The 23,762-nt window shown below is 38.9% G+C and overlaps 2 protein-coding genes across 14 annotated transcripts in view; one reads left to right on the top strand and one right to left on the bottom strand.

The window, feature by feature from the left end:
* Positions 1-11,200, top strand: part of myocd (myocardin) — a 91,290-nt gene extending 80,090 nt beyond the window's left edge. For 4 of the 12 annotated variants that reach the window (XM_027177560.2, XM_027177557.2, XM_027177558.2 and 1 more), the window contains 12 exons: positions 723-778; positions 997-1,072; positions 1,379-1,543; positions 3,157-3,338; positions 3,672-3,773; positions 4,013-4,296; positions 4,398-4,554; positions 4,735-5,673; positions 5,846-5,989; positions 6,697-6,825; positions 7,522-7,579; positions 7,722-11,200. In XM_027177560.2, the coding sequence (XP_027033361.2) occupies positions 723-778; positions 997-1,072; positions 1,379-1,543; positions 3,157-3,338; positions 3,672-3,773; positions 4,013-4,296; positions 4,398-4,554; positions 4,735-5,673; positions 5,846-5,989; positions 6,697-6,825; positions 7,522-7,579; positions 7,722-8,296 (2,867 nt within the window). In that variant the 3' untranslated portion in view covers positions 8,297-11,200. The remainder of the gene's footprint in view (positions 1-722; positions 779-996; positions 1,073-1,378; positions 1,544-3,156; positions 3,339-3,671; positions 3,774-4,012; positions 4,297-4,397; positions 4,555-4,734; positions 5,674-5,845; positions 5,990-6,696; positions 6,826-7,521; positions 7,580-7,721) is intronic. The other 8 variants (XM_047817744.1, XM_047817743.1, XM_027177562.2 and 5 more) reach the window with 8 other exon arrangements.
* A 1,486-nt stretch (positions 11,201-12,686) lies between these two features.
* On the bottom strand, positions 12,687-22,715 carry map2k4b (mitogen-activated protein kinase kinase 4b). Of its 2 annotated transcripts, XM_027177570.2 has the most exons (13): positions 22,292-22,714; positions 19,886-19,921; positions 19,405-19,437; positions 18,711-18,813; positions 18,430-18,604; positions 18,179-18,298; positions 16,415-16,534; positions 16,242-16,293; positions 15,641-15,768; positions 15,046-15,123; positions 14,809-14,957; positions 14,678-14,723; positions 12,687-14,501 (listed from the first exon to the last, which is right to left on the bottom strand). In XM_027177570.2, the coding sequence occupies exons 1-13, from the start codon at positions 22,413-22,415 to the stop codon at positions 14,388-14,390; spliced, it is 1,278 nt and encodes a 425-aa protein (XP_027033371.1). In that variant the 5' UTR covers positions 22,416-22,714; the 3' UTR covers positions 12,687-14,387. The 2 variants fall into 2 exon arrangements, with proteins under 2 accessions (XP_027033371.1, XP_027033373.1); XM_027177572.2 differs by lacking the exon at positions 19,405-19,437 and having other exon boundaries at positions 22,292-22,715.
* Positions 22,716-23,762: the final 1,047 nt, after the last annotated feature.

Below are 23,762 nucleotides of genomic sequence, written 5' to 3'. Positions count from 1 at the left end.
GTGTATAATTTGAAATTGTCATTTCAAAATACCTGTACATGGTTTCCTTCTTTACAAGCCAAAGTGGACAAGGAGTCTGGATGATGTCTTAGACCATGGCTGAGCAGAAATCTAACATTTCTAATCTAATCAGCATCATTAGTGCTAGTTAATCAGGAAGGCCTCCAGGAATAGGTTTGAACACTTGGACCACTGTTATCACATCCATAGAGCACATCTATTAGATAACATGGGTGAGAAACAATACATTTATATTGGGAGGTTATCCGTGATGCTTCTTCTCCATCTGTGTACAGAATACAGTATATGTGTGTGTGTGTGTGTGTGTGTGTGTGTGTGTGTGTGTGTGTGTGTGTGTGTGTGTGTGTGTGTGTATACAGAAAAAACAAAACAATCTAAAGTATACTGGTTTGCCTGAGGATTGCATTGCACAGCAACAATGCATTTAACATGTTTAATTAACATCTCAAACAAGAGAAAGCTTTGTCAACAACCCAAATATGAGGTCAAGTAACTTCTGTGAGTTTAATAGAACGTGATCAGATTAGGCATCGAATCAACAATGTAACTGTGGACAGCAAAGTTCATCCAGAAGTGGGCAAATGGGACAAGCAGAGCTTATTTATATAGGATTTATTGACGACGAGCACACAGACAGGCCCAGTGACAGAGATGGTTAGTTCCTTCTAATTTATTTAGTTCTCTCTCATTTATTTTTCCAGCCCTGAAGAGTCCAGCTGCATTTCACGAACAGAGGAAAAGTCTTGAACGCTCCAAGGTGAGAGCAAAACGCCACTTTATCTTTCTGAGGCAAAACTAAACATGACTCCTTGGCACGTGCCATATCTGCCAGTAGGAACTTGTGTGTTATTTGGAAAATAAATATGGATAATAGAGAAATAGTCTAGTACCGTACATGAGTAAAATGAAAAATGTCATCTGGTTAAAAACATCAATTCTTCTGTCCTTCAGGCACTAATTGTTAATATTTTGCAGACTGGAGATTATTTAAAGCATAAAATCCGAAGTAGACCAGAGAAGTCAGAGCTGGTTAACATGCACATTCTACAAGGTAAGACATTCAGTGCTTTGACAATCACATTGTCCTATGAATTTTATATTAATATGAAAAAGGACCCTACTAAATACAATGGTTTGTATTGGCTGTAATTCATACAACATTGCATTTGACATGAGCTGCATTTTAGACAGCTTGAGCCACATTGATTGATGAGCATCATGGGTGAGGCCTGTCTTGGACAGTCTGACAATAACTGTTTATGCTATCAACTCGACTATTGCTGCGTGCCGTGTTCATGCAAGTGGAAGGTTATGGATCTGGATTAATACATCTTATAATTTCTGTGTTACTATGCAGACTCTGCCAGCGAGTGCCCCGCTCATGACTCGCAGAGCAAACTTAAGCGTGCCCGACTTGCCGACGATCTTAACGAGAAAATCGCCCTGAGACCAGGTCCGCTGGAATTGGTTGAGAAGAACATCATACCCGTAGATTCAACTGTCAAAGAGGTTGCTTTAAAAGGTACCAAAAATTGCTTGGTTGAAGTTGGTGCATCAAATCAAAAGGAAACATGAAGGAAACATTTTCAAGTCATTTTCATGCTCGGAAGATGACTCACTGACCCTAAAAAAACACTCCCACCAAGTGATATTTAGCAAGATTCCTGACAATCCTTCCAAACTTTTCCTCACAAAACACAACTTGATTTAGGAGGCCATTGGCTCTAGGGCATGAGCGTTAACTTAGTGTTGTGTTTACTATGCTGCATAACCACACGTTGTTCACATTCTGCTAAAGCCAGTGTTTTTAGACATTCTCAGAAATAAACATTCTGTTTTCTCCTCTGACTTGTCTGTAAATGTATTGCATAACCCTACCATAAGGCAGAGGACTTCAGTTTACATTACCTCTGCGGGAAGACGAGTATGTTTTATTGAGACAAACAGCAGCTGTATTTGGACCCACCCTTTTCTCTGGAGATCAAATGAATGTGGCCTCTCGCTTCTCTGTTTTGACTCGTCATGATTTATGTGGCTCCACCAAGCCACCTACAAAGGTGTCTAAGGGGGGACTGTGCCGCTCTGCAGCTGTCTGCAGTGCTGAGATCCCCATCCTGTAACACTCTCATGACCTACTCTACGGGTTTGATTATTAAACCTGAAGACTTTTAAATAAGCAAAGGAGCTCTGAGATTTTACAATAGTCACCGTAGGGTAATTGCAAGCTCTCTGTAATCTGACAAGTCATCAGTATCTTTATATATACACTCAGATGCAATTCGTCTACTCTTTGAGCAACATTTGTTACCTTTATACACTCGTATATTTTTATCAGATGGGTCAGTATGGGATGAACTTAGCTGGTAAAAGTGTACAGGTAGAGGTCAGGCGTCTCTAGTTACAGTGTCCATGCCAGTCTAACACCAACAGGTGGAAGGTAAAAACACTCACATTTTCCTTGGCTTTAGCTGAACAGCAGTTAGGCTTGGGGGAGGGTACACAGAGTTTTGCCCAGCACACTGCAGGCAGAGTGTCTGTCATGATTGAAACCAGGGCCCACTATTTTGGCAGGTCACATGTTTAGATACTGAACAAGTCCCACAAGCGTTAGCGCACATACACACATATACACTTACACACACACACACACCATTTCCCATCTCAACACACACTGGCACTACACGTTGTCCCTCTCGTAGCCGTTTGGCTGACCTCTGCTGATAGGACAAGGCTGCTCAGTACTATCAAGGCCCCCCTTTAGAATGAAGTGGTCCTGTCAGCCTACTCCCTCCACATTATGGCACCACTAACCAAAGTGCTTTGACTAGGCGTAAGTGAAAAACAAATAGCAATATTCAACAAAGGCCAGAATCAATTCAGTTTTGGGGTCCCCTGCCTGCACATGTACAAAACTGGTGTGCACAGGACAGAAAAATCCCTAATATATACAAATGCTAGAGTCATTCTTTAAGTAAACGTGTTAACCAGTCTGTTTGTTTTCTATGAGTCAGAAGGTAAATCTAAGAGTGAATCAACTGTTATTTGCTTGATTATTGGTTTGGCTTCACAGTTTTATCTCAGTTCCTAGGAGTTTCAGTGTTATTATATAGTTTTTTCCACTTGTTATGCCTCCAGTGAATAATGCAAAGTTTCCAAAGCAAGAGGACTCATATGCATTTGAGGAGGACAGCAGCAGTGAGAGCCTGTCTCCTGAACAGCCCCTTAGTGACGAGTCCCAGAGCTCAGCTGGACCTTTGGCAGAGAGCAAGGCATGTGGTGGCATTCCATCCCCATCACTGACCACAGGCCTCACACAGGTGATAACCCAAATTGACATACAATAACACACACTACCCAATCTACAGTGACTAAACTTTTAGGTTACTAGAAGACAAAATACAGCTTTGAGAAGTCTGCCCTCTGTGGCAGTGGTTTAAATTGCAGTGTCCTTCTTAATTTGTTATCCATGTATAAAGTGTATAAGGCTTACAGTGATTACATGCCCCCAGAAACTGACAACAATATAATGGCTTTTACATATTAACTGGTATGGCTTAACAGACACAATTTTCCCCCTATGAGCCTCAAGAGGCATATTTGAATAAGATACTACCAATTCTCTTGCTAAGTTGTCACACTTTATTGTTAAGGGGTCACAAACCAGAGAATCGACTGTTCAAAACCAAGAAGAAGGTCAGCCTGTGACAAACAGCCAGACAGGTCCACCCATTCCTGTCCCTGCAATAATAAAGGTAAGGCATGCATTTTCTCCAAATATTGTCTGCAAATAGTAGTTATAAAGAATTATACCAGCAGCTGGTGCATTACAGCAACTGGGAAATATATTGTTATTACCTCCAAATGAATGCAAAGACATGTACAATCATTTAATATAGACATTATTTAATTTGTCATTTCTATGTATCTATTAAGTAACCCAATGATAAACACCTCTTTATATATTAATTTACCCTTGGTGACCATGAAATAGTCCAAAACGTCAGACAAGAATCGTCATAAGAAGCCCAAAGATGTTAAGCCAAAGGTGAAGAAGCTGAAGTACCACCAATACATTCCGCCAGACCAGAAAGCAGAAAAATCTCCTCCTCCAATGGACTCAGCCTATGCCCGGCTACTACAGCAGCAGCAGCTCTTCCTGCAACTGCAGATTCTCAGCCAGCAGAAGCACACACAGCAGAATCACTCACACCAGCCCCAGTGTCCACAAAGCCAAAGCTTTAGCTATCAGCCTGTACAGCAGCATCTGTCAACCAAGTAAGTCAGATACATTTCAGATTTGGTTAGGATATTCCAAATGCAGTCATATTACTTAGGACAAAACTGTTATCTGAGCTGTCTCTGTGGATATCCTTCAGACACACAAGTGAACAGCAAACACCATGCAGTTCCAGTGCTGCCACAAGTACAGAAAGCAGCAGTTGTTCATCTCCTGTAAAGACCACATACTGCAACACATCCAACATGACTCCAGTCAGACCAGGGCCTCTGCCTGCTAACCTTGATGATCTAAAGGTACTAAATGCACTTATCTGGAGAAATCTCTCTCAAGTGATAGTCTTTTGCAAATCTACATACAGTATCTGCATATATTAATATTATACAGTTGTTGTCTGCTTAGATCTAATAAGAGAAGTAAAGACCTTGGATCATCACTTGTATTAAGTACAGTTGCCTATTTTTTTCTGGTAACAGGTTTCTGAGCTTCGACAGCAACTGAGAATACGAGGTCTCCCAGTGTCAGGCACCAAAACTGCCCTCATAGAAAGGCTGAGGCCCTATAAAGACTCTAGCTCCACTTCTCCCTCCAGCTCTGGAGATATCACTACTGTGACCTTCCCGGTGACCCCCACTGGCTTGCTCTCCTCCTACCAATCCCCAAGTTCTTCTGGTACAATGTCCCATGTAGGGGGATATTACCCATTCTGCAGTACTACATCCACCCCACCCATCTCTCCTGCCTCCTCTGAGCTGTCTGTAAGTGGTTCTCTTCCTGATAGTTTTAGCGATGTCACTATGTCCTCTCCGCAGTTTGGCCTGCAGCCATCACCAACTCAACTGAGTGCAGAAGACAACCAGAACTTACGTAACTGCCTGCATGGTGAACCAGGTCTGGACACTGAGAAAGACAAGATGTTGGTGGAGAAGCAGAAGGTGATTGAGGAGTTGACCTGGAAATTACACCAGGAACAAAGGCAGGTGGAGGAGCTACGGATGCAATTGCATAAACGGAAGCACAGCCATGGCCTACAAGATCCAATGCATTTGCAGCCACCTAACCAGATGCAGCACTACTTTGGTGTGTCTATCAAACAGGAGCACGTGGCCTCAAGCTGTCCAATGGCCTCCAAGCAGCAAAAGAATGGGCCCCCAAACAGCTGCATTGAGCCAATGGGACATTGTGGTCTAGGTGGTGGACTACGGAGCCTGGACATTGCCTCCTCTAGAAGTCCTTCTGGTCTCCCTGCCTATCTAAGCCCCCAGTGCTCTCCTCAAGACTCACCAGTGACCAAGAACTCAAGCAGCCCACAACCCAACAGTCTGCCTGCCTCTCCCAGTCATTCATTTCTGCTCACACCTCCCTTGGGTAGGGACAGCTGCCCTCACAGTGGAGCCAGGCCACATCCAATGCAGGTACACAGATTCTTACAAAGAGCTATAATTGTTTTATGATGTAGGGCTCTAGTCTTTTTCATCAAGGAACGTACAGTAACTGTTCATTCACTTTATATTCATCAGTGGAATGTAAATATTAGAACTTGTAAGGCTCTGAAATAAATCTAACAAAATATTGTCGTTATCACAGCTCCAGCAGAAGAATGTTGCTCAGTCAGTGAGTTGCACCTATTCACCTGACCAGAGAAGTATGCAGCCAGTGTACCCAGGCAATGAGAATAACCTAAACCCCAGAGGGTCTTCTAAGGCCAAAACTCCAAACATGCAGCAAAAGGTTTGTAAGGAGATGAGATTAGTCCACATCATCCCACATTCTTAACTGTATTCATGCACAAAATCTATCTAGAAAAGCCGTAACACACAAACTGGAGGTTCTTCTTATTTTCCTTCTAATTGTGGCCACAAAACCAGTCCTCCTAGAGTTATTATAATAATAATAATAATAATAATAATAATAATAATAATAATAATAATAATAATAATAATAATAATAATAATGTTATTATAGACATTTTACACACACACACACACACACACATATACATATATATATATATATATATATATATATATATATATATATATATATATATATATATATATATATATTTAAAATGTCCACAATCATCATAAATGAATATACTGGTCACATGCTTTCATCAGCCTTTTATTCACTGAACTGAATAAACATTACTAGTCACATGTTTCTCAAAGTGCATGAATTTGATCATGTGGTCATTTCACATGCCAAACTTGCACAAGATTGTAGGACAAATCAAAGCTACCTGCTATTATATAATGTTGACAGATGATTCCAAGACAGATAGTGAGGAAAGCAATGAACAGTTCTTTTACCCCTTCTCAAGGCCAAACACGTACAATGCCTGCTAAACACGAGCGTGATCTATGAAAACTTCTCAGCCTTTTCTGGTCCCTCTTACACATCTGAAGTATAACATTTCACCCTATCTCCTCATATAGATGGCAATATTACACTCTCCCAGGCACATTGGCCAAAAGTGCGCCACCTCCACCACTACCTTCTGTAGCTCAGATCCTACTGCATCTGCCATTAAACAGCCCCCATGCTATGAGGATGCAGTGAAGCAGGTAAAGGAGTCCCAATACCAGCCAAGCCTCATGCCTTCCACCATCCCTCCAGCTTTTGGCATTGCTTATACACACATAAATCTCAAACACAGTCTCACTTCTATGCCACCCTCACAACGCACACTTCTCTGCTTTCACAATGCATGATTAGCACCCTAATACTCAAAAAGTTGTGCTGATTAGAGAGCCTGCCGGATATTTGCCTAGAAATAACACAAGTGAAATTACACCCAAAAAGGTGTTTAATTAAATTGGATCTTTATATTTAATGTGTACTGGGAAAGAGTTGATTCAATCTGTTTTCAGGCTTTAACCAGCAAGTAAGCAAGTTGGAAAAGCATACTGGTTCTACAAGTTTAGTTTATATCAGCACATTAGTGCTATAAAAGAGATAAATTGAACATTTTTGGGTGAAATTCCCATCATTGAGCATTAAACAACAGTGTCAGTACTGCGGGATAAGCCATTATGTATGGTAAAGAAATCTTGCTGCAATATCTTTATCATGAGAAATAAACAAGCTGTACTGTATTTTACAGTTTCAGTGGCTTAGCATAATTGTTGTGTCCAATTGTGGCAGGAACAATTTGTAAGTTTATAATAACTACAACCCAAATGCAAAGTGGCATATTACAAAATATGAAACTAAATATTTGTATGATAAATGAGCTACATGAATGCACTCTCTTGTTACAGCAGATGACCAGAAGTCAGCAAATGGATGAACTTCTTGATGTCCTTATTGAAAGTGGAGGTGAGTAGAAATGTATGAAAGTAGCACGCCCCTTCTAGACCCCTGCCCCTGTTCCTTAATCTAACCTGTTTTGATAAACGCTGTAATGTCCTTCCCCTCTTCCTGCACTGCCCATCTCCCCCACCCCCACCCACCCTTCAAGAAATGCCAGCTAACGCCAAAGAAGAGAGGCCCCCTGTAACCAAAGTTGTACCTCACCTTACAGTTTCACCCAGCAATACTGCCACCAGTGCCACGTCCATGCCAAAGTTTCACCGCCACTACAGCCACATTTCCCCTGCTGAGGTGCCATATGAACATGCTACAGGGCACAGCGAGTGCCAACTGGAGGTGCTTCTAAGCCCCGTAAGCCGCCATGGTGACATCATCCCTGTCAAGATGGGCACTGATGAGGGTCAGCTTGAGGACATAGGAGACTCCTACCCAGGTCATCAACATGACAAGTTGCTCAGCAGCAGGGACATGATGGACACACCTCTGTCTCCCATGGCCACCAAGGTCTCACCAGTGCCCACAGATGGCCAAGGGCTTGGCATGACATTCTCTGAGTCACCATGGGAAACCATGGAGTGGTTGGACTTAACTCCTCCCAGCTCAGCCACAGCATTCAGCAGCAGCATCACTCCATCAGCACCTAGTATTTTCAACACAGAGTTCCTGGATGTGAGTGACATTGGACTGAACTCAGCTATGGACCTGCATCTTGAGCACTGGTGAAGCTGTTCAGGAAGCTCCATTAGATAAAACAAACAGCCAGGTATATAATGAGCAGTAACACAAAGCACTTGTCATCCAAATTTTTTAATGATGTGGTTTTCCAAGAGACGCACAGACAACAACTACAGACTGACCTGTTAAAATATCAGTCGATATGTTCTTCCTATAGTTAAAAACTATTTTTAAACTCAGTTTAAAAAAGAAAGAAGCAGCTTGTACAGGTCCAAAACTTGAAAATCCTTTGGACTTTATATAGTGGGAAAGAATTACTGGAAATAGTAGAAACCAAATGAACCAAATAAATTCAAACTAAACATCTAAAATAAATTCAACAGCATTCGCAAATCCATTTGTAAATATTACACTACTGCTTCAAAAGTCTTTCCTGCATGTGGGGTGTGGCGAAACACTTCTGAAGTGTTCACAAAAAAACAAAAAACAAATCACCACCTCATGTATTGTAATGTGCTATTGTAAATATTCATTAATGCTCACACTGCACCTTGAGTAGTATAGTACTTTGTCACATTTGGCTTGACATATATTTTCAGACAGCATGTAATTGTTCTATCATTTTGATATTTTCTGTATCCATCCCAATTTTATTTTTATTTTATTTTTAAATCATTTTAATTTATTTAAACAGCTTAGATACAATGTAGTTGTATCAGAACATATCTTTATCTATAATGTGAGAGTATGTTTCAGTTGCAAGTCCTTGGACTAAATACAGACATGAACAAACATGCCAATATTACAGTCGACGGATATAGGTCAGAACTTAATGAAACGCCACCTTTCATTTTTATTCCCTTAATAAATGACTACATATAAAACTTTATAGGCATGTGGTACACATCTTCAACATGTTTTTCCTATGTAAAAATATATAGGCCTAAGATTTACATTTCACTCACTGCTTGCCCCTATATGAAAGATTCCATCTTTGATGGCTGTTTGTAATATGACTAATAATATTGACGCGTGACCCATTTGCTATCTTGGAAGACGTCACATCTCAGATGTATTTATTTGGACATTTGGATATTTGCATAGATGTATTTATACAGAAGATATTTATGAGACATTCCTTTGTTTAGGAACAGGATAGAGGAAATGCATATAGCCACAGAATAGATTAATGAAACTCATGGTTGTTCTAGTAAAACCTGACTCCCCAGCTTTATTTTTATACAGAATTGTAAAACAAGCTGTTTTATTCTCCGATGCATACAAATGGCCCAAACATAAATACATTTAATAAAAGATAATATCCTGAAAAGACACTATTAAGGAAAGTTTCAAATGACACACTTGAACGTAATTCTTTAAAGTCATACAACTGGGGAAATACAGTTACACAAAATGCTTTGATGCATTTGTTTGTAATTAGCAATAAAATGAAAGTTGGAAAGGCACAAAAACTTTTCAAAAATAATTGTATAATATAGACATACAGTGTATTCTATAATATTGTATTTTTTTATTATTATTATTTTTGACAATTCACCTGAGAATTCAACTGCAAATCATGGTTAAAATATTCCAGTCAGATTTAGACACTCTACAACCAGACATAAATACACTATAGATGAAAGTGTTAATGTGGTGTTGTTTTTTTTAATTTTGTTTCCCTTTCCTTGCTTCTCCATGGTTAAGTCAGTGACATAGCAAGTCAGGCTAAATGTTCAGATTGCACTAACAGCACTGTGAGCTATTCTTGGTTCAAATTTTTGTACTTTGTGTAACTAAAAGCTGAAATTCCAATTCTAAGTAAGCAATTCATTGACAAATGAACCTTTTTTTTTAAATCAGAACAGTGTTAATGAAAGAGGATCTTTTCATTTTCTTCCCAGAATGAAGTGTATTATACTGTGTATTGTTTTACTGTGAACATTTGCACCCACAGCAGGGCTGCCAGATACGAGACCTGTGGACATTTATTTTTATTAATTCAACAGTATTTTACGTGTGCACAAAATAATAATAATAATAATAATAATAATAATAATGCATCTTAATGTATTGTTAAACCTTGGTGTCTGATTAGTGAGTGAGAAGAGAAAAATCAAGTTTAACCATTTAAACTGTGAACAGAGCAGATTTGTGTCCTACAAAACAATCGAATGGATTTGGTCATATTTAGATCTTGAGAATTTAAGCAAAATCATAAGTTCTCAATTCCCACACCAGTGAAGCATTTCTTTTGTAAACACTGCACACTATCCTCAGAGTCCACCTCTTTTTTAATCATGTAAACTGTTTAAATGTTTGAATGGAAAAGACCAGCACGACGATCAGAGCATTCACACCGCAGCCTTGCGTCTAGTGCATTTAACCTGCATTTAGAACATCTGTAGTAGATGTTGTTTAATGACTTCGACACAGATCATTCTACATCGATGTTTTGAGAGACCAAACTTTGGAATAGAAGATTGTAATGAAAATATATTGGATTTATAAATATATGTCTATACATTTGTGTCTGGAGAATTGTATCACTAAGGATTTTATTTTTAACCCTGAACAAATTCATAACTAGACAAAGCACACCTTTTTTTTTTGGTCTGTTGTGCTGGATTAAAAAACATTTAATGGCACGTTATGCATCAACCCCAGTCTTACCCCACACTACTCCTAGCCAACCAGATAGGAGAGAATTCCTTCATTCCGTAGCATCCGTCCAGTACACGACTGCTCTGTCTTTCAGAAGAAAACAAATCTGTGTTGTTTTTGTCTTCATTTTTTTCTCCTGAGGAAGAAATATTTAGATGTGACAAAAAGCTTTTGTACTGCTTGGCCACTGAACAGCTTTACAATGTAAACCGTCTCAGTATGTCTCCACCACTGTACTATTAAAACTTCAATAAACACCAGCAAATTCTAAATTTCCAAAAGAATGAACTTCCTGTGTAATTTTCTTTTTTTTTTTAATCCTGTTGCTGTTTCAGTGAAGACACTTTTTTACAAATCTAAATTTGTCATCTCATCTAAAGTCATCTCAATTCAATTGTATTCATACAGCGCTTTAAACTATGGACATTTTTACAAAGCAGATTAATGGTAAGATATAAATAATGGATATAAAGCTTACATTTATAAACGCATCCTTATAAAGTGAGCCAGAGGCGAAGACGAGGAATGAAAAACTCTATGAGATGACATGAAAAATAAAATCTAGAGAAGAAGCAGACTCCGACGGGAGCTCAACCTCATCTGTGTGACACTGGATAGTGAGATTTAAAAATTACAAATCATTTCACTTCAATACCCGTATTCTACATTTACTGTCCACTTTATAATATATTCATGCACTTATTTAAATCAACCCATCATCTCACAGCATCACAGTCATGTAGATACAGGCCAAGAGCGTCCGCTAATGTTCACATCAAACAGCAGAATATGGAAGGTAAGTGATCTCTAGGACTTGTCTCAGATCCAATCGTGAATTAGATGTTGGTAGCACACGAGCTGGTTTGAGTATTTCAGAAGGGAAACTTTTACTGAGACATAGCTTGAGTTACAATATGCTTACTGGCAGCAGAACCAATATGGCAACTGACCAATAAGGTCTTTCCATCCACAGAAACGAGGGTCTCATGAGTAAACTCTAGAGACTGTCATGTGTGAAATTCCCAGTTTATCAGCAGTTCCTGAAAAAGTCACAAAGATCACATTTTCCCCCTCTTTCTGATATTTGATGTGAACATGCTCTGTATCTGTATGCCTTTACCCATCGCAGTGCTGCCACATGATTGGCTGGTTAGATAACTGTACAATTGTGCAGGTGCACAGGAATTCCTAATAAAATGGACATTTTATGTGGCTTGTTTGAACAGGAAGTCTATTCCAACTGAAGTTATTAGGTGTTCATTGAGTTAGACCTCAATGCAAACTGCTATTAGCAGCTACACAACAAGGTGTAGAACAAGGAACATTAAAACCATCCTCATGTTTCTACATTGGTACCAACCACAATAACCTCATGGTGAATTTTAGTTTGTCCGAGTAGTCATCCTTAGCATCTTTTCAGGATTAAAGGACTCACACACTCTTTTCACACACACACACTTTTCACACGCGTGCACACACACTCATCTGCACACACCCTCTTTTCACACGCACACCCTCTCGACCACACGCGCACAGACACACCCTCACGTGCACACACACACCCTCTCACGCGCGCACAAACCCCCTCTCACACGCGCACACACACACTCTCTTACACACAATTTAATCAATAAAAATTTAACCATCATAAATACATGACAGGAAAAAATATGATAGAGAGCTCCATAACCTGAGCTGGACCCCACACCCTCACCCTGCGGCACCAACATGTGTTTTTATTCTCCCACACAAACAGCCAGCACAACAGCAGAGGCTAATTCATAGGATTTATTCTAGCATTCAGTTCATTTGTTTCCAGACCTTACAGAAAAAACCAAATAGCTCGATAAGGTCACATCATAGCCTTATCACCACTGACCTGCAGGCAGATACTTAGCTCTCATCAGTACTACAAGGACACTAATATTTCATCAATACCCTTTAAATATGTGAAGTGAAGAAGACAAATAGCTCAGACCGTCAGAGGTTAATATCTCCAAAAGCAGACATAAGGCAATATCCCTGCATATCCTCTAATTACAATTTTTTTTACAGATTGCTGTCCACAATGTATACACTTAAAATCTTTTCACAGTGTGAACGATTCTTGTAGATATTTCCCACTCTTTATACTGATACAATATAACATTACATAAAATCCTTAATTTCCCTTCTAATATTAAATATTCTACTGCGGTGCCATTTTGTACAGTTGTAAGATTGTTTTCAAAACTGGGATTTTTTTTCTTTATTACCATTTGCCCATAAAAGGGATGTTTAGTTAAGCATTCTTAGGTCAGTGATGCATCTTAAGTCTGTCAGATGATCTCTATTTTACACGCACACGAAAAAACAAATCCTTTCCACCGAGTCTTTCGATGCAGTCTAGTGTCATATTTCAGTCGTCTTATTATGTCAGTTAGTAAAAGTCTGCTTTGGCAAAGTGTTGTACAATTCTTTTAAAGTGAGTAACCTAAATAGTGATATTTGAACATCTTTCCGAATGCATGCGCTAGCCAAGATGTCAGAGCCAATTTCATAAAAAGTGACAAAATAAAAAGTAGCATTACAGAGTTTGGGACATGTACTGCAACTGTAACTGATATTTACAGTAAGATCGACGCGTTTGCAAGTGCGTACACTATTCCAGCAAGAGTTTGCCCCCCCCCCCCCCAATTCATTCAATACAATTTGGTGAGTTAAAGTTGCATATTTGTACAAAACTACTTTAAAGATGACTTTGTTAATATTTCAATCTACAAACTGATCTGTCAAATGGTAGCAGACAGCCTCCATGTGTCATCCGTGTCTTCTTCCACAAATTCATGCGTCACAAAAATCGTTCAGACGAAATGTTGGAATTTCAACCGTGTGTGTGGAGTGCAACATCTAGAAGAAATGATCCAACCTTTTTTAACCGACGCTTTTGACAAACGACGATACTGCCACATACTCTTCCGTCAAGTCAAACCACAATTAAACTGTGCTTCACACCTACAGATATTGCTCTAAATGACACATCCTATCAGAAGAAATGTTATACGGTATACAACGTTGTAGGCGTTTTCTTTCTAGTCGAAGATCGATGTGACTTCTTGTTTCAGTTCCATTTCTTGTTCTTTCCATCACTTTTTCAAGTAGATGTTTAACGTTCCCACGTAACATAAAGTGTGTCTTGAATAAGGGGGTTCAAGTCTGTTGTTCTAATTTTCTATAATGCGCTCAGCTAAACATTTACATGTGGCATTAAAATAAATATCACACCTCAAAAAAAATTCTCTTCTTATTTTTTTCCTTATTGTTCTAGCTTGTTTACAGACCAATACACTAATGGTTTTGAAGATGAAAAGCCGATCCTTATTGCACACGATGTTTGGGAGTGTCGATCCTTAAAAGCAGTGTGGAACCGTGATACGGGACAATGCGGTGCGCCAGAAGGCTGCCGTGTGATGTTGCGTTCGGGTAACGTACGCGCTCAGTCGACGTACATGGGAGAGCTGGGGGAGGCGGGGATTTCATCCAGTATTTTACACACGTAACCGGCAACATCCACCACTCGCTCCTCGTACATCAGTATGAACGGGTGCTTCTGCGGGAAGGAAATCAGAGAAACTGAATTAGAAAAATATTAAGATCTGACTGAATGGCTTTAAGTAGAGTGCATATGAACAGGTTCAGGTCAAAAAGATCAAATTTAAAGTTGGTTAACTGACAAACATTCAACGTTTTTTAACCAGTATACCAGTAGACATAAGACGTATTTACCAGAAGCTCCCTGTATTTTGGCCTTTTCGACTCGTCCTTTGTAAGGCTGAGAAAAGAAAAAGACAGGAGTCTTGTTTTACAGGGGTACATTTACGGTCACTGGAAACAACACGGAAAGCTGTGGAACGCACCAGAGATTGACAAAGTTGATGAACTTAGGAGAAAATTGTCTCTCCTCAGAGTTGCTTAGTTGAGGTGGGTCTCCCTTCACCACCTGGGTCAGCTGATCGAACACGCTGTTCCACTTGGGGTATGGGAAGCGCCCGGTTGCCAGCTCGTACTGACGGAAGAGACGGAGAACCATGAGGCGGTTAATATTGATATGAAAAGCAGTCGGTGGGAACACATTATCATCACAGCATAATTACCAGCGTAATTCCCAAACTCCAAACGTCCGAGCGCACGTCGTAGCCTTGCCTAGAAGCACTGGGGTCTATCCTTTCGGGCTGAACGAGAAAAAGAACAGAAATGAAAACAAGGGCAGGAATATTTTCCTTACTCACAGAGACATTTTATTCACAGTTGAATTTCTGAGCTTTGTTATAGAAAAGCTCTAAAAATATAGCCATATCTAATATAGCTTAACTTTCTTATATTACAGCAGTACTGATTACTTAGAAAGATCTTCTAGAACAGCAGCTCTGATTGTATTTCTGGCTAGAAGACAAAGAACGGGTTGACTAGTATAAAAGACTTAAGTTTTCCACTCCTTTCTTTTGGAAGGTCAGGAAAGTGACTGAGTATTTATTATAACTACATGCAAGTAAAAATGTGCTTTGCTGACAGGCGCACAACATTGAACGCATGTCATTGGTTAATCAGAAATATATGATCGTTGATAAATTGCTGTAGTGTAAGAGGAATAAAACATGTCAGGAAGCTCAGCATACAGTACCACACAGTTGCTGGCATTACTGATACACGTTCGTTCGTAATGACGGCATGAGTGATGATGTGACTCACAGCCATGTAAGGTCTGCATCCAGCATCTCTAGTCTTGGCTATAGAGTCAACAAGCTGGCCACTGATCCCAAAGTCGCACAGCTTTATGTTGCCATTTCTGTCCAGGAGAATGTTGGAGGGTTTGATGTCTACAAAATTATAAATATAAAACATGTTAAAGACTCGCTCTATAATAACAGGGAAAGATAAGAACACTTCCGTGCACTATAGTCTGCTTCTGAATCTGCACTTTTATCCATATGTTGGTTAATATATTAAACTCTCACTTTGTCAGTGCTTATTTGACAGCAGTTCGGTTAACTAATAGCATAGCGCCATCTAGTGGCACGTGGCACATAAACAGAGCTTTGCTGAATGCTTACTCGCATTATTTATTTATTCTCACGTTGCTTCAAAAGACATTTTTTAAAGAGACAAACAGCTATTCCTTTCTGTTATCCTTTCCTTGCACATCCTGTCTTCTAACTCAACGTTACACTTAAATTTTAACCACAGAGCCTTGAATTTATGCAATACATAAATAAGATGACCACAACTTAATGCGTATTAAAGTGGATTAAATGTAATATTGCACTTTAAAAGTTGCATATTTAGCGCTCACCTCTGTGGATTATTTTCAAGTTTTCTTTCAAGTGATTCAGTGCTTTCACAGTCTGCAATAAAATTGAGAGGGGGGAATTAAGCATCCTACAACGCTGGCAGCGACTTTTTTTTTTTTATATAAATAAATAAATAAATAAATAAATAAATAGATAGATAATAGGACGCACTCACCGCTAATGTAATTTTGCCTAATATTTCCTCTGGAATGACATCATCTAATGAGCAATATACATATTTGTAGAATTTGTCGAACGAGGTAGACATAAGTTCCATGCATATCCAGCAATCACCCTAAAATAAACAAAAAAAAAATTATTAAAAAAAAAAGGAAAACACAAATTTTAGAAAAAGCAAAAAGTTGTACTCATTATTATACATAGTAGGGCTTATGGAGCTTGACAAAATTCCCCCTGGTCACTGTGAACTCTGCGTAAACCGAATCCTGGGTTATCTTGTTTCACACTGATTATACTTGACCCCGGGTGAACAATTCATCTGATGGCTCACAGTACAATCCTAAACCCTGGATTATATGCATATTTGCACTGCCAACAACCAGGACTGAATAAATACAGCTTGCAACATTTAAATAACAGCTTGTCCTAGGCTTTTGCTTCAGCGAGAAAAAGGGCAGGCCAACTGTTGTACACCTGAGCAGGCATCAAATTGTATTGTTGGTCTTTATAAGTCTGCCATGCAGTTGTCTCATATTTCCGCCTCACCATGGCGTGCACTTCTGTGATGTTCAGCGTTTTTGCTGTCTGATGTTATAGCAGTTTCTGATTGGTTGTCCGTTACCAAGCGTCGAGTCGTAACATTCTGATACTGCAGCCTTTCACGCTACACGTTTGAAACCGCCATGTCGAGTTAAGTGGAGAGTTTCATAACCCTTGGTAAAAATTGTTGCTAAGCCTTCTTCTTTAAACAGGAATGTAACTTTTTAAGCGGATTTATATTTGTATATTTGTTTCTCAGGATGAGAGAGAACCCTGAGAGAGGGTTTATGTGGTATGCAAAGTTGCTCACATGCTGTGTGTATCCAAAATAAAAGCTGTTAACCAGGGTTCTGGCAAATTCTAATATGCTGCTGAGGAAGTGTTCAGTTGCTAAACGGAAAATATTCAAAAAAATACGAAATAAAAATATTAGTTTATATCAGGCCTGGCCAACCCGCGGCTCCCGAGCTGCATGCGGCTATTTGCCCGGACATTCATATTGAAGTTTGTATTTGTGTGTTTTTAATGTACGTGTTCGCTTCGTTTGATTTTAATACGGTATTTTTGTCAAACTGCATTCATAAATAGAAGGCGCTTTGATTAGTTCTGGCTGCAGCCGTAAATATACTGGGCAATTTAATACTGTACTGAGCTTGATGAATAAAATAAATTAAAAAATTCCAAGCTTTCAGTGAACACTAGAATTGAGGTTTTAAACATTATAGGAATGCTCCAGTATGTTATGAGTCACTTAGTACAGATTCTGAAGTACTTTCATTAAGAACGCACGTGATTTATGTTTCATCATCCAAGGTTTGTTTGTTTGGTTTTTTTTTATCCTCTGTGCTTTACAAAAGTTTACATCTGCGTTGGTTTCTGGTTATTATTCCTACAGAGAGAAACACAATCGTCCTTTGCATTTGCGGACATTTTCGTATGTTTCACGATCGTTTAAATCGGCCCTTATGAAAACTAGAAAGTTTATTTATTTGTTGCTTAATGCCATATTAGCAGCAGTGACTATATTCATTTAAACATCAAAATTAGATATAAAAAAGATAATAACAGTAGTGATAAAAAATATTAATAATAATAATAATAATAATAATAATAATAATAATAATAATAATAATAATAATATTTGTATAGCAAAAGTAGCAATAATGATAACATTTCTATTCAATCTTAAATTTAAGTCAACCAAGAAAGTTAAACTCACCTCTCGGAACAGAGCCCCATAAAACTGAACGATATAGGGACAGTCGCTACTCCTCATAACCACATCTAAATCCATCAGCAGCTGCTTCTGCTCTTTTTCATCAACAGTGGAACGAATCCTCTGCAAAAAACAAACACAACAGTCATGCAACACACAAACCTTATTCTTTCCTTAGAGTATTCCTTTCAGGTTTCTGAGTTTCTTTAAAATGTCCATACAATGAATTTAGTAAACAGTGTATTGGGTCCTACCTTAACAGCCATTATCTGACCACTGGGCTTATGAACCATCTTGTTGACCGAGCCATAGGCTCCTCGCCCAATCTCGCCCAGGTCTTTCAGGTCTTCGGCAGTAAAGTCCCAGTGCTGCTCGGGAGAAATCTTCAGCTTCCCACAGGACTCGATACTGTGATTGCGCAGCCTTTCTCTGAATACACACACAAAAATAAATAAATAATTAAATAAATAAATACGTGCATTTGTTGCAGCGGAAAACGTCCATCAAACTGGAAAATGGATTCTTCCTCACTTACATGTGTGGGTTATGGAAGGAAGGGTTGGCTGATGCGATGGGGAGTCTTGCATTCGGTTTAATCGGAGGATTTGCAAAGTTTAACTTCAGTGCTTTGCGTTTACCTGGGAACAAGAACCATTTGTGCTTTGCATTAACAAACAATCTGTATCCTCTGCATAGAAAGAAAGAAGCTTTGACTCTAGACTCCTAAATCCAATCCTTGACTACGGCCAAGACCTCTATGTCAGGAAGAAGTTTGATAGAAAGAGCACAATACACAAGACACATAATTAAACATGACCTAAATTGCTGTTTTCCAGGTTAGCTTCCAAACAAATCATTAAATCACTTGATACAGATTTGTTCTAATCTTTGTTAACTGGAATGGAAAAATCCTGATTTTCTTCATCTTTAAGTTAACTCTCAAATCCTGCTTTCTGGACTGGACACCAGATTCATCTTGCCTCACACTTGCACCTATTATTCGTGCACAATCTCCACAGTGTTGTTTCTCCTACATAATAAGCACACAAGTTAGTTGGCTAGAAGCTCTGACAGTATGCTTACCTTTTTAACACAAAGCAGATGACTTACATGAAGACTCCATATTTTGCATTATAAAAGACCTACACTGCTTATAAAAGGTGTAATAACAGAATAATAAGAAAACAAAATAACGGTTAAACAGTGGCGCAAAAAAAAGGGACACTTACTTTGAGGAGCACCAGACAGATTTATCTGAAACCCTGTAGCAGAAATTGATGCCAAAACATTAGAAAAAGGTTTTTTTTTTTAAAAAAAACTGCAGGCATGATTTATATAGCAAACCACTGGAGAGAAGCGTGAACAGCTTTTTTCCTCTCAAAATGTAAAAATATTCAGAAAACGAGGAAATTCTTGACCTCGATTTTACGAAAACGGCTCGAGAAGCATTTAACAAAATATTCAACATTTTTTTAAATATAAATTTAGACATACTTGGCAAACTTTTTAAAATCCCTGCTCTTATTGTGGACGCTTGTGAGGCCACTGATGCCCCAATGACGAGTCAAGATTCAGGTACGCAATACTAGACTTCTATTTTTGCCACATGCCTACAGATGCTTCTACAAACATTTTTTTTTTCCAAAATTAAAAAAACCTTTCATGTAATGTTGGTGTGACCCATACTGTTTAAATTTTTTTTTTTTTTACCTGTTTCATTCTGACATCTCCAGCAAGTGTTGGACTCTGTGGAGAGAAAACTGCATTATACATCATTTAAAGAAAAATTTCCAACTTGAAAATATTTCGTGGATAAAATACCCTTTTGACATATGAAAATAAATTATTACAGAATAATAAACACTCCAGTCTTCAGTAACCTCTGTACTCCTATTGACATTAAAATTCACTATAGCACTCATTGCAAAGCTGTTAATAAAGCACTGTTGGAATGAAATCCCATGTAATATATTTTAAACATGATACTAGACCTAATACCTACAGCATATTTGTCATAAACTAATCAAGTAACATCATGTTAGCAGAAGCTAAAGTAAAAAAAAATCTCAAGTTGACCTTTACTTGCATTAACATGCATAACAAGTCAACACAAACTCACTCGACTGCTTGATTTAAGGAATAAAACATGATGGTGCATGTAAGAAAACATTCCATGACAGATTGCAGTGTTGTTGTTCAGAATGTAGTTATTATTAGCACCCCAGTGTTGATTAGTATATTATTGACCCATTATGTTTTATTCCTCTTTAACCAAATTGATTGGCAGAAAATTTATTTTATTTTTTTTTACTATTAACGGAATTATAGTAAAATGTGTAGAAAAATATACTGTTTCTTGCCGTTAATTTGATTTTTCTCTCAAATGCATCCACCTTTTTTGCACTCTGGACTGCTACTTTAACTCTGGACTTGCACAGCACAGTACCACTTTATACCGACACACACCATATACAGTACACACCATACTGCACACGGACACTTTAAGGACAATAATTAAAAACCACACGCATTTATGTATATACATTATTTTTCACTTATCTTTTCATATTTTATACAGTTTATTTTGTATATAGTTTATACTTTTTTATTTAAATGCCTCCTTTTAGTTATATTTTTTTTTATCCCAAATTGCATGCCTTATGTTTGAATACCGGACAGATGCAAAAAGCATTTCATGTCCGGTATTCGTAACAGCATGTCATACTTTGTATGTATGTGTATGTGACACGTAATAAAATTTGATCTGATTTGAATTTGAAGAAACTGGAAAGCGAGGCGGTGCGACAACCTAAACTCCTTTAGAAAAGCTTTAACTTATCTCTTTTTATTTATTTATGTGCCTTGTTTGCTATAATAATCACAAGCCCTCGTGATTGAGTTATAACTTTAAATGAATAACATACTAGAACAAGCCCATTCATATAAACCTGTGGTTTGGATTAGAGCCAACACTATTGTCAGAACTGCTGTTGTAGAAAATTAATCAACAATTAAAGTCACAAAGCCAGCAACTATAATTATCATTAGGCACAACGCCAGAAATCACCTGTTAGTGTTAAGTGTTGTGCTGACAAGTCACTGAATCTTGTGTGTGTTGAATGCTGCACACTAAGACAGACGATGTTAACATTTCATAACATACAGGCGTCCAGGTAGCTAGCTAGCTGGAACGTTAGCTTAGCAAATGCTAAGCTCGAAGAACAGCGAATAAGCCCTGATTAGCCAAAACACAGACTAAGCTAAGATGGTCTGATAAACTGGTACACCATCTTTACCAACTGGTAAATTATCTCCCATTATCCTAATTACCTGAATAAATTGAATTACAAATGTTTGAGATGACCTAAATGGGCCTAAGGTGTGTTGTTTTCTTAAAAACTTAAAGGTTTTTGAGATAATGACAAACCTAAGCCTTAGAAACTCGTGAAAATGAACTTGACCGATATATAAATACATATAAAAGAGAATACGGGTTTTTTGTTCCGTGAATACAAGCCACAGACAGCTTTGTTCTAAAATATTCCCCGACATTAGCACAGACTTGTGATATACTTTGTTCACTTGCTGTCAGGAAGCGAAGTAGAACCTCCTAAACCCAATAAATCACTAAGGTGAAAGCAGTGCTGTTCCTGTTCTAACAGAACTGCTGTATTTCTGACAAACTTAACTAAAACTTGATTTCTTTAAATAAATACAACCCATGTTTATGGATATATTCACGGCGTTCGGTGCAGTGTTTACGCAGTTAGCCAGCTAGCTTTCATCAACGAAAGGCCAAAAAAAATCACTGACTGTACACTTGTTAATCCGTAACAACTACGACAGATTTGGTGTTGTGTTTCTACTCATATCGGCTAAGAGCATGTACCACCACCTGAGACGTTTTTGTGTTAAATAAACTAGGTGGCAAGCGTTAAACGCTACGACTTAAGGCCCAAACATTTAGCCAACTAGCTAAACGAGATACGATAAGCTAACATTAGCAATAACTGTGTGCTATAGACGCAGTGACAGCAGCCAACCGTGATTATGCAAGCGATACGGAAACTGTTATATTATGCTACTTAGGTAAGTTATTAAACACCGTGTCCTTACCCTGCACACTGCTCATGGGGGTTAGGTGTTGAGTCTGCATTTGGTGATGCTGCAATGGGGATCCTGTCGCGCTCATGCTATTGCATGAAGTTGGAGAGTTCGTGCTAGGACTGGGAGTCGCCATTGCTCACAGAGTGAGTGAGTGAGAGAGAGTGTGTGTGAGTGAGAGAGAGAGAGAGAGAGAGAGAGAGAGAGAGAGAGAGAGAGAGAGAGAGAGAGAGCGAAGCGAGCAGAACCGCAAAAAAAAAAAAAAAAAGAGAGAGAGGATGGCAGCGATATTCCAAACAGGTGTACAGAGACAGATCTCGCATAAATCAGCACATCGTTCGCATAAGAGTAGGACAGAAGGTTAAACCTGCTCCATTACAGCTGCTTGTCTTGCTAATGATAAGTGCAGTGGGCAGAGAGAGCGACACAACACGACATATCCGAGACGGAGAAACGCCACTTCATAATAAAGGTCTGAACTGCCCTATAAGCCTTCCACTATAATTTGGACATGTTCTTATTCACAAAATTATTATGTTCAACAATCGCTTTATCCTAATCACGAACACTAGGCTTGGGTTGGGAATATACACTTTGGCTAAAGGTTTGTGGACACCTGAGCTTCAGACTAATATGTGTTTTTTTGTTGTTGTTGTTTTTAAACACTGCATTCCAGATTTTGTCCCATTTTGTTTGTTTCCTCCACTCTTAAGGGAAGGCTTTGGTGGCTGTGGGGATTTGTGTTCATTCAACCACAAAGGGCATTAGTGAGGTCTGATGATGAATTAAAAGTCTGGGGTGCGGTCGGTGTTCCAGTTCATCCCAAAGGTGTTTATCTAGGTTGAAAACAGGGCTCTGTGCAGGACACTCGAGTACTTCCACACCAACCGTAGCACGTCATGTCGTCATAAACCTAGCTTTGTGCACAGGAGTGCACGTTGGACTTTATGTGGCTAGGATGACTTACTTTCAATCCTTAGCTCTGTGTTGTTCTATGAAGCTCTGTTTTGTTTTCTGTAGGTCTGTTTTATCTAAAGTGGCGCCACAAATATTTGGTTTCTCCTTCGTACTTGGCTGAAGACCTGAACAGGTTCTACTGCAGGTTTGAAAAACAAAAGCACACCTTACACCTGCTCTGACTATCTTACAACACCCTCCCCCTGCCTCCCCCCACTGTACTCAAGATCGGTGGAGATGATGTACGCAAGTCTTCAGCAAACAGGAGATAAGGAAAGCCGAAGACCCAGATGGTGTCTCTCCAGCCTGCCTCAAAGCTTGGACTGTCCAGTTATCATTCAGCTTCACATTGATATTCAACAGATCACTGGAGCTGTGCAAAGTCCCTACCTGCTTTAAATGCTCCACCATCATCCCTGTAGCCAAGAAACCAAAAATCACAGGAGTAAATGACTACAGATCCATTGCTTTAACATCTATGGTCATGAAGTCATTTGAGAGGCTGGTGTTTGCTTACCAAGCAAAC

Source organism: Tachysurus fulvidraco, chromosome 8, assembly GCF_022655615.1.
Source record: "Tachysurus fulvidraco isolate hzauxx_2018 chromosome 8, HZAU_PFXX_2.0, whole genome shotgun sequence".
In the NCBI taxonomy this organism is placed as follows: Eukaryota; Metazoa; Chordata; class Actinopteri; order Siluriformes; family Bagridae; genus Tachysurus; species Tachysurus fulvidraco.
Note: the sequence above shows the minus strand (reverse complement) of the source record. Positions and strands in the feature narration are given on the sequence as shown.